The sequence below is a fragment of the Corythoichthys intestinalis genome, chromosome 3 (assembly GCF_030265065.1).
Source record: "Corythoichthys intestinalis isolate RoL2023-P3 chromosome 3, ASM3026506v1, whole genome shotgun sequence".
NCBI classification, from domain to species: Eukaryota; Metazoa; Chordata; class Actinopteri; order Syngnathiformes; family Syngnathidae; genus Corythoichthys; species Corythoichthys intestinalis.
The window spans coordinates 59,973,613-59,985,848 of record NC_080397.1 but is presented as its reverse complement, the minus strand read 5'-3'; the positions used below and the strand labels follow the sequence as shown (position 1 = coordinate 59,985,848).

Below are 12,236 nucleotides of genomic sequence, written 5' to 3'. Positions count from 1 at the left end.
AAAAACGCATAAAGAAGAACTGAAGTTTTCCACACACAAATGCATACGGTTCACCAGCTGAAATCACATGTACAAAAAACATGGTGGGTGAGAAGACATGAGAGGACAAGAAAACACGTAGCCTAAACATATATCCTAAAAAAAATATCTTACATTTAGATTGCTCTAAAATGAAAAAGAGGTCAAAGAAAAGGAAGGATTAGACAGACAGAGGAAATCTAATACTTCACAAGGGAATATTCAACAAGTTTTTCAAACAAAAGCAAGATTTTTGTTCAAACAAATGTGCTTGTACACTACTACCAAATTAGCTAGTTCCTCACCGGTAAACCTTTCTCTCCAGGCTCTCCTTTCGGACCTGGTGATCCCTAAAAGAGAAATACACAACATAATGTGATGTATAGACAATTTATTAGCTTTACTATATTTTAGTGAAATGATTATCGTGAGCGTTATGATGCTAAAAACAGAGCTTGGGGTTAGCTTACCGGCTCACCCCTGAAGCCCCTGTCTCCCGGGTAACCTGAGGGCCCCTGAACCAAAAGTGTATCACACCATGAAGCATAAACAAACAGAAAAATTGCTTTAAAAAAATCAATAGCACTCACTCTTTCTCCACGCTCACCCTTTGGCCCCATAGGACCTTGTGCGCCAGGAATCCCAGGTTTACCCTGTAAAAAAGACATTTAAAATGATAAATAACTTAATCTAGAGACAACTCTTTGTCTAAATTGCTTACATTCTGCCCCTGTGGGCCAGGAGGTCCTGCTGGTCCTTTTGGACCGGTGGGACCTGCACAGACAAGTTGAAAGATATTTTATTAGACCTTTCCTTTAATCAATATCATAGCACACGGACATGAGCGATTGGGTTGGACAGATCATTTTTACAAAACTGCAAATGTCACCCACATTAATATTTTATACAGTCTGTCAGTGTCTCTGAAAATGACACTTATTACTAGGGATGGGAATCGAGAACCGGTTAGACCCTACCCACCGACGTCACAAAATCACGTGCTCGCTGTATGGTTCCGCCCCCTTGTCCGTCATTTTGTGTCTGTATTATCAATGGTCTCAATTGATCGAGCAATTTATAATGCATTTCATGGAAGACCCGGTGCTTTCGGATGCCGTAAACTCACTTGATGCCTTGCATAAAAGGCGTTATGTGGAAAAGCTTCATTTTATCCATTCGCCAGATCCATATTTGATGCCTAAATCGATGTTTTTCGACCCGCTGTCTCCGCCGTATTTGCCTGACATCTGCTAGCTACCCTGATATGTACAACTATCTTGTCCACAAAAAATCAGCCTATTCTCACGAAAGTTTGAAAAACTTTAAGAGCTTGGAGGCCTATAAATACTTCGTTGCTGGTTGGGTGAAACAGGTCCTCGTCCACGAAAATTCGGCAGGAATCTATCTTATGCTTGGAAAGGTGAGTTACGAAATGTTCAATTCAAAATCTTTTGTTATTGCTAACGTCCACTGTCAAGTCTAATGTATTTCATGTCGTTTGTCAATGGAGTTAGGGCTTTTAATGTTTATATGGTTTAGCGATAGCACTCTCACTACATACATACGTGTATGTTGTCGGCGATTAGCCTAGCAATGATCTTAATTGTGGTTGTCAGCCCAAAACCCTCTAAATATATATTAAATGCATCTTACCAGATATAAAATGACTACTACATAATCTGTGGTAATCGTTTGGAGCCCAGTTTTCTCGTCGAATTGCAGCAGCCCATCTCGCTCTCTTCTCTCCGGGTCTCTCGGCATCCGGTAGAACTTCAAGTCTCTCCGTCTTCTCCGTCTATCTTCTCTGTTATTGCAACCGACCCCCACACACGCCTTCACCATTTTGATTATTAATGTTAACGAGCAAAAAAACACGTCGTAAATAGGAGGAATGTACGTAGCCGTAACAGGTAAACATGATATGTTGACGGACAATTGGGCGGCACCAGTCAGGAGGAAGGAGTTGTGACGTCACGTGGGTAGGGTCTATAGAGAACCGGTTCAGCGTGTCTCAATTCCATGGAATCGTTTGGCAGATTATTTAACGATTCTCTTATAGATTCCTAACAGTACAATCAATTTTACGGAACTGACGCATCACCGACAAGCAAGCAAGTGTAGTGGCCGGAAATGGCACAACAACATAATAATTTAATACATGCAGGTATGTTCCGAATAAACTGAACAAGAGGCTAAGACTGATCAAAACAATGTATTTATTTTGAATAAAAGAAACAAAAGACAGAAACGGGAAAGTGCATGTGCAAGAAATCCTAGTTAGTGGGGCTGGTATAATTTAAAAACAAACAATTTAAATAATCAGTGGCCTGCTTAAAAGAACACTGGAAACACGGCAACACTACAAGCCACTTTGGTTAAAATCACAGCAAACGCCAGCCCCACAAATTACACAATCCCATTAACTTCATAAAAAATTAAATAAAAACTATAAACTCCTAAAACACTAATTAGAAAGGGGAAAAAACTGACACATGCCAGGGTCCTCCTTGAAGAATCGAGGACACACACTTTACTGATGAGGCCAAACAGGTGCCTGGATGCTTCTGCTATGTCTATAGACCCTACTCACCTACGTCACAAAATGACGTGTCGCTGTATCCGGCCGCCATATTGTCCGTATTTTTTAGACTTATTCTCATTGTTTTCAATTAGTCATGCAAGTTATAGAGCAATTCATGGAAGCCCCGGTGTTATCTGACGCTGTAAACTCATTGGATGCGTTGCATAAAAGGCGTTATGTGGAAAAGCTTCAGTTTATCCATTCGCCAGATCCATATTTGATGCCTAAATCGATGTTTTTCGACCCGCTGTCTTCGCCGTCTTTGCCTGACATCTGCTAGCTACCCTGATATTTACAACTATCTTGTCCACACAAAATCAGCCTATTCTCACGAAAGTTTGAAAAACTTTAAGACCTTGGAGGCTTATAAATACTTCGTTGCTGGTTGGGTGAAACAGGTCCTCGTCCACGAAAATTCGGCAGGAATCTATCTTGTGCTCGGTAAGGTGAGTTACGAAATTTTCAATTCAAAATCTTTTGTTCTTGCTAACATCCACTGTCAAGTCTAATGTATTTCATGTCATTTGTCAATGGAGCTAGGGCTTTTAATGTTTATATGGTTTCGCGATGGCACTCTCACTACAAAATATATAATATGTAATAAATATGGAGTGCGATAGCACTACTCCAGATTGTCCCTAGTAGTTTTTGGCTTTTGACCTCAATAGTGAAATTGTAAATTAATTGTATGACAACTGTCTGATTATCCCCTTATAATTATATATTTTCAGGTAGTTCATTCACAACGTCTGAGTGTATGTTGTCGGCGATTAGCCTAGCAATGATCTTAATTGTGGTTGTCAGCCCAAAACCCTCTAAATATATATTAAATGCATCTTACCAGATATAAAATGACTACTACATAATCTGTGGTAGTCGTTTGGAGCCCAGTTTTCTCGTCGAGTTGCAGCAGTCAATCTCGGTCTCCTCTCCGGGTCTCTCGGAATACGGTAAAACTTCAAGTCTCTCCGTCTATCTTCTCTGTTTTTGCAACCGACCGCCACACACGACTTCACCATTTTGATTATTAATGTTAACGAGCAGAAAAACACGCCATAAAAAGAGGAATTTACGAAGCGCTAATGCATTAACATATATACGGACAACATGGCGTGGGGGCGTGGCTGTGACGTCATGTGAGTAGGGTCTATAGCAGGGGTGGGCAAACTATTCCACAAAGGGCCACAGTGGGTGCGGGTTTTTGTTCATACCCATCATGAGGACAGCCTTTCACCAATCTGGTTTCTTACAAGTGCAATCAGTTGATGGCAGTCAGGTGCTTCTTGTTTCCACTGAAACCTCATTGGTTAAACCAGGGTTCCCCATCTGCCGGGCCGCGGACCGGTACCGGTCCGTGGCGCATTTGCGACCGGGCCGCAAAGAAAAAAATAATTTAATAACGACCGCATTCTGGCCGAATTAACCCTGTGCCCCTGCTTAACACACCAATATGTCTGCTCTAGATATAACACTACGGGACAGATTACATTGTTGTCATAGAAGTACATTGATTGGACTGCTAGCAGTACATCTTGTTTGTGTATATAATATATCTATGTGCGCTTGTCCTCGATAATAGTGTATTACTAGGCCGCGGCGCAGCACATTTGTTCCCGGAAATAATTAGCCCCCACACGAGCGAAGATAACAGGAAAACAGACGTCTTTGGAAATATTTTTAAGGCGAAAAGGGCACCTGACGAGCCTACAACCTCGAAGACCCACGAATTGCGAATGAGTGGATTCGTGACCCGTTTGTGAATAAACAGAGAGATCGCAAATGACGGCGACCTTATTAAACGTACATTTGAGACAACAACTCTACCGAGGTTCTGGATTAAAGTCATCCTGGACTATCCTGACATCGCGACAAGAGCGTTGAAAACCTTGCTCCAATTTCCAACATCGTATCTTTGTGAAGCGGGCTTCTTAATTAATGTTTAACGACAAGGCGAAGTCGCTAATGGTGAGCGCCGTGTGCAGCTGTTGTGTGAAGCTTACATGGCAGGATGAATCTGAGGAGAACTTTTCTACAAGTCCCTCCATGATCAAACGTAAGTTAATATTCCTTTCTTTCAAGAAAGTTTGTAGTGTTTACTTTGGAATCGCTGCATTTGCGCATTTTGCGGCTATGTTTAACGTTACGCGCATGCGCAGACCCGCATCGTTGCAATTTTTGATGGGTTGCAAAATTTGTCAGAACACCGGTCCGTGAAAAAAAAGACCAAAATAACACCGGTCCGTGGTGCAAAAAAGGTTGGGGACCCCTGGGTTAAACTGTCTGTGCTGAATCAGTTGGAACAAAGACCAGGACCCACTGCGGCCCTCGACGACCTGTTTGCCCACCCCTGGTCTATAGTGAGCATAGATCCACTGAGCGCCACACGCAGCAGTCTTTGGCATCCGAGCTAGCGCACCTGAGGTGAATTGTTCCTGATCATGGGCTTGCCTCTAGGAAAGTGAGTCAGCGCCCCTTGCTGGTAGCTCTCTTTTTAACTGTTCCCCTGGGGTGCTTCCTGCCACAAGGTTTTCCCCAATGCCCTAGCGCCCTTCCCACTACACAAGTATCACAACATGAGTGCTCACAGTGGAACCACCTACCAAAGGTATCAGGAGGTGTCGCCGTTGAGGTATAAAACAGTGTTATTCACAGGCCAAGTCATTATTGATGAGACTTCTTAAAGAAATGGTGATTTTTCCCAAAAAGTCTATTAAAGCAGTAATGTGAAGTAATTTCATAACATGCCAAATAGGGTCACAATTAAAGTAATTAAACATTGTCCAACAAATAAAGCATGAAAAAATCATTTATATGTTGTATATTTGACAAAATGACCGCGTTTCCGAAGTTCGAGCCTGAAAGGGGACGAACCCGGAAGTGATACATCACACCGGGAACAGCGATGGCAGCTCCATACATACGGCCACCATACAAAGCCCTTCAAACAATGATTCAAACAGCGACCGAGAATAGGCGTAAGGTGCGCATTTCGAGCAGACGGCCATCTGTTAGCTGAATTATTAATTTTTGTGCATCCATGAACGAATGTAAGTATTTCCTCTTCATGCCATTAGGTTCTTATGATGAATTAGAGCCGTTATCAGCGCGACCGATTTTGCTGGTTTTCCCACTTGGAAAGCATGTAGAGGTCTGTAATTTGTATCCTAAGTTCTCTTCAACTGTGAGGGACGGAATCTAATGCAAAAAAAAACAAAAAAATCACGTATGATTTTTAAATAATAAATTTGCATTTAATTGCAGGAAATAAGTATTTGATACGTCACAAAAATCGAACTTAATATTTGGAACAGAAACCTTTGTTTGCTATTACAGATACCAAACGTTTCCTGTAGTCCTTGACAAGGTCTGCACACACTGCAGCAGGGATTTTGGACCACTCCTCCACGCAGATCTTCTCCAGAGCCTTCAGGTTTCGGGGCTGCTGCCGGGCAACACGGACTTTCAGCTCCCTCCATAGATTTTCTATCGGGTTCAGATCTGGTGACTGGCTAGGCCACTCCAGGACCTTAAGATGCTTCTTACGGAGCCACTCTTTAGTTGCCTTAATTGGCTGTGTGCTTTGGGCCGTTGTCATGCTGGAAGACCCAGCCACGACCCATCTTCAGGGCTCTCACTGAAGGAAGGAGGTTGTCAGTCAAGATCTGGCGATACATAGCCTCATCCATCCTCCCCTCAAGACGATGCAGTCGTCCAGTACCCTTGGCAGAGAAGCAGCCCCAAAAAATGATGTTTCCTCCTCCATGTTTCACAGTTGGGATGGTGTTCCTGGGGTTGTACTCATCCTTCTTTTTCCTCCAAACACGACGAGCCGAGTTTAGACCAAAAAGCTCAATTTTGGTCTCATCCGACCACATGACCTTCTACCATTGCTCCTCTGGATCATCCAGATGGTCAGTGGCGAACTTCAGACGTGTCTGGACATGCACTGGCTTCAGCAGCGGGACCTTGCGTGCGCTGTAGGATTTTAATCCATGACGGCGTAATGTGTTTCCGATGGTTTTCTTCGAGACTGTAGTTCCAGCTCTCTTCAGGTCATTGACCAGGTCCTGCCGTGTAGTTCTGGGCTGATCCCTTTTCTTCCTCATGATCAGTGATCAGATCTTGCATGGAGCCCCAGAACGAGGCAGATTGACCGTCAACTTGAACTTCTTCCATTTTCTAATAATCGCTCCAACAGTTGTTACCTTCTCACCAAGCTGCTTGCTTATTTTCCTGTATCCCATCCCAGCCTTGTGCAGGTCTATTATTTTATCCCTGATGTCCTTACACAGCTCTTTGGTCTTGGCCATTGTGGAGAGGTTGGAGTTTGTTTGTTTGAGCATGTGAACAGGTGTCTTTTATACAGGTAACAAGTTCAAACAGGTGCAGTTACTTCCGGTAAGGAGTGGAGAACAGGAGGGGTTCCTAAAAAAGAACTATGAGCCGAAATATTTACTAATTGGTAATATATCAAATACTTATTTCGCGCAGTTAAATACAAATTTATTATCTAAAAATGATAAAATGTGATTTTTTGGATTTTTGTATTAGATTCCATCCCTCACAGTGGAAGAGAATTGATACAAATTACAGACCTCTACATGGCTTGCACGTGGGAAAACCAGCAAAATTGGCAGTGTATCAAATACTTGTTCTCCCCACTGTATACATTCAACATACTGTACATATGTACTGTATTTGTTTATTATAACAATAAATCCACAAGATGGCATTAACATTATTAACATTCTTTCTGTGAAAGGGATCCATGGATAGTAACACTTGTAATTCTTAAAGGATAAATGTGAGTTTGTAAATTGTGACTAAATATTGCCATCTAGTGTATTTGTTGAGCTTTCAGTAAATGATACTGTAGCGACTTAACTGTTCTGCCCAAATGCATGATGGGAAGTGGTGCAACCATGACTGTGTGTGGTGGCTGCAAATGCTATATCTTCTCTGCGTTGGGTACAATACAGGGCGTTAAGAAAAAGATCAACTCCTATTATTCTTCCCCACGTCGCTTCACTCTATAATTATAGTTGTTGTGGGAAAGATGTCAAAGCTTATGCCAATTAAAAGCACGGCCTCAATTAATGCTTGTAGTTACTCCACTCACTTGACGCTGCCTCTTAGCTCTGTGTATAAGTAAAACAGCGTCATTGTAGGCTGTGTGCGGCAGTGCGTGAGTGGATCGTTCCGCGCATGCGTTAATTGCGTTAAATATTTTATTGTGATTAATTTAAAAAATTAATTACCGGCCAATAAATTTGACCGACTCCTCCATGATTTCTAAGTGGCAAAAAAGCAGGGTGTTCAAATACTTATTTTATTCACTGTAGAGCATGTACTGTACTGTGTTCAAAAGTGTGCAATCTGATGTCCGGTTCTGTTCTTTATATGCAACATAAAACACATAGACACTAACCAATTGGTCCAGGGGGACCCTGAGGTCCTGGTCTTGAATCATGGAAAGTGTTGGTGAAGAAGTGGTCCTTTCCTTGATCTGGAAATTGAATCAAATTGATGTTAATGAAAGCTATTATTATCAGTATCTCGTCATGGCAAAAAATGTTGTAGTGACTTAGATTTTGCACTTCACTGACTTTGCTTGCCAAATATTGTGTTGTTGATTCACATTATTTTATTTTTTTAAAAATAATTTCACAAAATGTTTAAATTAGGGGTGTCAAACGATTAAAATTTTTAATCGAGTTAATTCGACTTAAAAATTAATTAATCGTAATTAATCGCAATTCAAACCATCTATAAAATATGCCATATTTTTCTGTAAATTATTGTTGGAATGCAAAGATAAGACACGAGATGGATATATACATTCAACATACGGTACATAAGTACTGTATTACTTTATTATAACAATAAATCAACAAGATGGCATTACCATTATTAACATTCTGTGAAAGCGATCCATGGATAGAAAGACTTCTAGTTCTTAAAAGATAAATGTTAGAACAAGTTATAGCAATTATAATTATAGAAATTTTCGTTTTAATGAAATTTGTAAAATTTTCAATCAAAAAATAAACTAATAGCCCGCCATTGTTGATGTCAATAATTACTTACACAATGCTCATTGGTGCTGAAGCCTATCAAATCAGTCGCACCCAAGCGCCAGCAGAGGGCGGCAAAACTCCGAAAAACACAAGTACACATTTCACTATGCTGTCATTTTAATCTGTTTGAGCGGAGCATTTGTGCGTTAACTGCGTCAAATATTTTAAGGGGATTAATTAAAAAAATTAATTACCGCTCGTTAACGTGATAATTTGTACAGCCCTAGTTTCAATGTTTATGGTAAATATTAGAGATGTCCCGATCGATCGGCATCCCGATCGATCGGGACATCTCCGATCACTTCATTTTCAATGTATTGGAATCTGCAAAAACCCATCGGCCATGCCTTTTTTAATATATATATTTTTTAGTTAAATCGTTTTCTAATTGTATTTAACATTACAGACATAATATGTTACACTCATCCAGAGTCTTTAGTTTAAACTTAAGGTAGGGCTATCAAAAATATCCCGATAACGGCAGCAATAAATTTAATAAAAAATGTGTCACGTTAAAATATTTAACGCTATTAATGTATGCGCTGCACGACCCTCTCACTTATTGTCGCGCTCAATCTGTAATGACACTGTTTTACCTATATAGAGAGATAAAAGGCAGCACAAAATGAGTAGTGTGAATTTTGGCAGCCTTTGGAGCCTTTCTTCAATTGGCTAAAGCCTTGCAATCCCTCTCCCTATAATTAGATATATCATCGGAAGCAATGTGGGGAAGCAAGGTAGCAATTGATCTTTGTCTTATCACCTTAAATTATTTCCCAACGCAGAGAAGATATATGAATTGCTAGCACGACGCACAGTCATGGTTCCACTTTGCATCATGGTTCCACTTCCCATCATGCATTGGGGCATGGCTGCAGTATCATTTACTGAAAGCTCAACAAATACAATAGATGTCAATATTTAGTCACAATATACAAAGTCACAAGTCTTTCTATCCGCGGATCCCTCTCACAGAAAGAATGTTAATAATGTAAATGCCATCTTGAGGATTTATTGTCCTAATAAACAAATACAGTACTTATTAGAGCTGGGAATCTTTGGACACCTAACGATTCGATTACGATTATGATTCAGAGGCTCCGATTTGATTATAAAACGATTATTGATGCACCCCCCTCCTTTTTTTTTTTTTTTTTTTTTAATGTTTTGTAGATTAGTTCCAAAATTGTTCAAAAATACTCTCAGGCTAAACTAAACTACTATTTCAGTATCAAGCTAACATATAACAGTAAACAAATATACAAAAATAACAGTAAATAAAAAAACTCCAGTCCCCATTCTGTATCAGCAGCTTTAAACTACATTGAATTAATTTAATGTTGTGAATCAACCGTTAAAGTTGTTAAAATTGCTCCCGTTATCCCATAATTTCCCTTTTGTCTACTTTCGACATGTGAAAGTTTTAAAACTATTTTTAGATGAGATAGATTCAAGTCAATATTTTACCGATTTAGGTGTATTTAGATAAAAAGTTAATTAGGTTCGCTTGGAAGGTTCGCTACAACAGCCTTGCAGGGAAGTGTACTGCTTTAAGATGGAGGCCGTTTACTAACGCCCGCATCTAGCTTTTTGTAGATGTGCTGCTAACGCTACCGAATCTATATTGCATCTAGTCCTATATGAATGATATCTACCATAACATTATGTGGATGTACTTTGTAGCAGCTTTTTGGCAGCAGTCAGGTATGTTGTTGTGTTTTTTTATCTCGTGGCATGAGTTGAGCTAGAGCCGTGAGTTGAGCATCGGCATTATCCGAGGGGCCGGGTAATGACAAGCATGATGTTTAGCTACTCTCGCTCTGTTCCGAAGACCGCGCGGCGCGCTGAGTGTGTTGTACTTCCGCTTTACTTGGCATACTCCGATAATCGGAATTTGGATGTTTGTGAATCGTTCTCGAATCTTCCACGGCCGAATCGTGAATAATCTAAGAATCGGAAATTTTGCACACCTCTATTACTTATGTACTGTATGTTGAATGTACATATTCGTCCGAGTTGTATTCATTTTTTTCTTAACGCATTGCCAAAATGTATATGATCGGGAAAAATTATCGGGAATGATTGGAATTGAATCAGGAGCAAAAAAAAGCAATCGGATTGGGAAATATCGGGATCGGCAGATACTCAAACTAAAACGATCGGGAGCAAAAAAACATGATCAGAACAACCCTAGTAAATATATTTGTAACCCGACGCGCCGCGACGATTCTAGTCGGCAGGCAAGTTGGGTAACCACTGCGCCAATAAGCTCGAGCCAACGACGCAGCCGTTAGCGTCGTTACATGAAGGAATCGGCGGGGAGGTTTCCACGGGCTACAACGGATACACTTTCTGTGTACCCGTTACATATTGCAGTTTTGTATGAGTTTCAATTTTACAATAACAAACTGTGTAAGCATTATCCCCACGTCCAATAATGATTAAAACATAGTCAGTGGTATGCAGAAAAACTGTCCTTGTTATAATTAATAAAGGAATAAATTAGGCGCTGTCAAACGATTAAAATTTTTAATCGAGTTAATTACAGCTTAAAAATTAATTAATCGTAATTAATCGCAATTAATCGCAATTCAAACCATCTATAAAATATGCCATATTTTTCTGTGAATTATATATATATTCTGTAAAATAAACTGTTGGAATGGAAAGATAAGACACAAGATGGATATATACATTCAACATACGGTACATAAGGACTGTAGTGGGCATTTCACTCTACTGTCATTTAAATCTGTCTATGCTGTCCTCACGCCGAAGCGTCTACTTTTTCCAAAGCTAGACAGCTAGTGAACGACGCCCTAATAATCAGACTTCTTCCTTTTTCATCTGATTTATTAATGAAATGGCCTCAAACCATTGTCCTCTTTAGACCGTCGTAAAGCTACAAAAAAAAAGTACACAAGCATTGCATTAGCAACAACGTTAGCTTAGCACGCTATACAGGTTAACTAAACATAAACAAAAAGCGTCTCATACAAAAAATATAACATTTCGCTTATTAACATAATATGTACATTCTTTACAACAACCATTCTTACGGACAAATCTTGTCCAAGGATCATATAAGCACAACAGAGACGTCGTGCAGCCATATAGAACTGGCAAGAAAAAAAATAAACCATGTCGCAAAGCGACCACAAGAGTTCGCTGTTACACAGCATAAAAAGCCTTGCTGTAAACCTTACCAAAAGGCAGAATACTGTCTGAATGGGACATGTGCGTTAATTGCGTCAAATATTTTGACGTGATTAATTTAAAAAATTAATCGTTAATTTTGACAGCCCTAGAATAAATAAAAGAAAGAAACAAAAGTTGAAAAATATGCTGTACCTCTTTTAACCACACGATGACGCTGTGTCACAAATAACCACTGTAATCAACATTTACACTGATGGGTCGCCAAACTTTTTACTCTGCGGGACACTTGACTACTCGTGAGTCCTGACAGTGTGGGGCGCCGGTGTTGGGTACGCCAGTAGACCATATAAGAGAATTGTTTCATGGCGAATGTTTTGAATCCTTTGGTTAGGCTGATAACT

The 12,236-nt window shown here is 40.1% G+C and overlaps 1 protein-coding gene across 4 annotated transcripts in view; it reads right to left on the bottom strand.

Moving 5' to 3' along the window:
- The window catches only part of emid1 (EMI domain containing 1), a 184,793-nt gene that overhangs the window by 17,683 nt on the left and 154,874 nt on the right, over window positions 1–12,236 (bottom strand). For 2 of the 4 annotated variants that reach the window (XM_057831311.1, XM_057831313.1), the window contains 6 exons: window positions 8,028–8,105; window positions 740–792; window positions 609–671; window positions 489–533; window positions 324–368; window positions 154–165 (listed from right to left, as the gene is read on the bottom strand). In XM_057831311.1, the coding sequence (XP_057687294.1) occupies window positions 154–165; window positions 324–368; window positions 489–533; window positions 609–671; window positions 740–792; window positions 8,028–8,105 (296 nt within the window). The remainder of the gene's footprint in view (window positions 1–153; window positions 166–323; window positions 369–488; window positions 534–608; window positions 672–739; window positions 793–8,027; window positions 8,106–12,236) is intronic. The other 2 variants (XM_057831312.1, XM_057831314.1) reach the window with 1 other exon arrangement.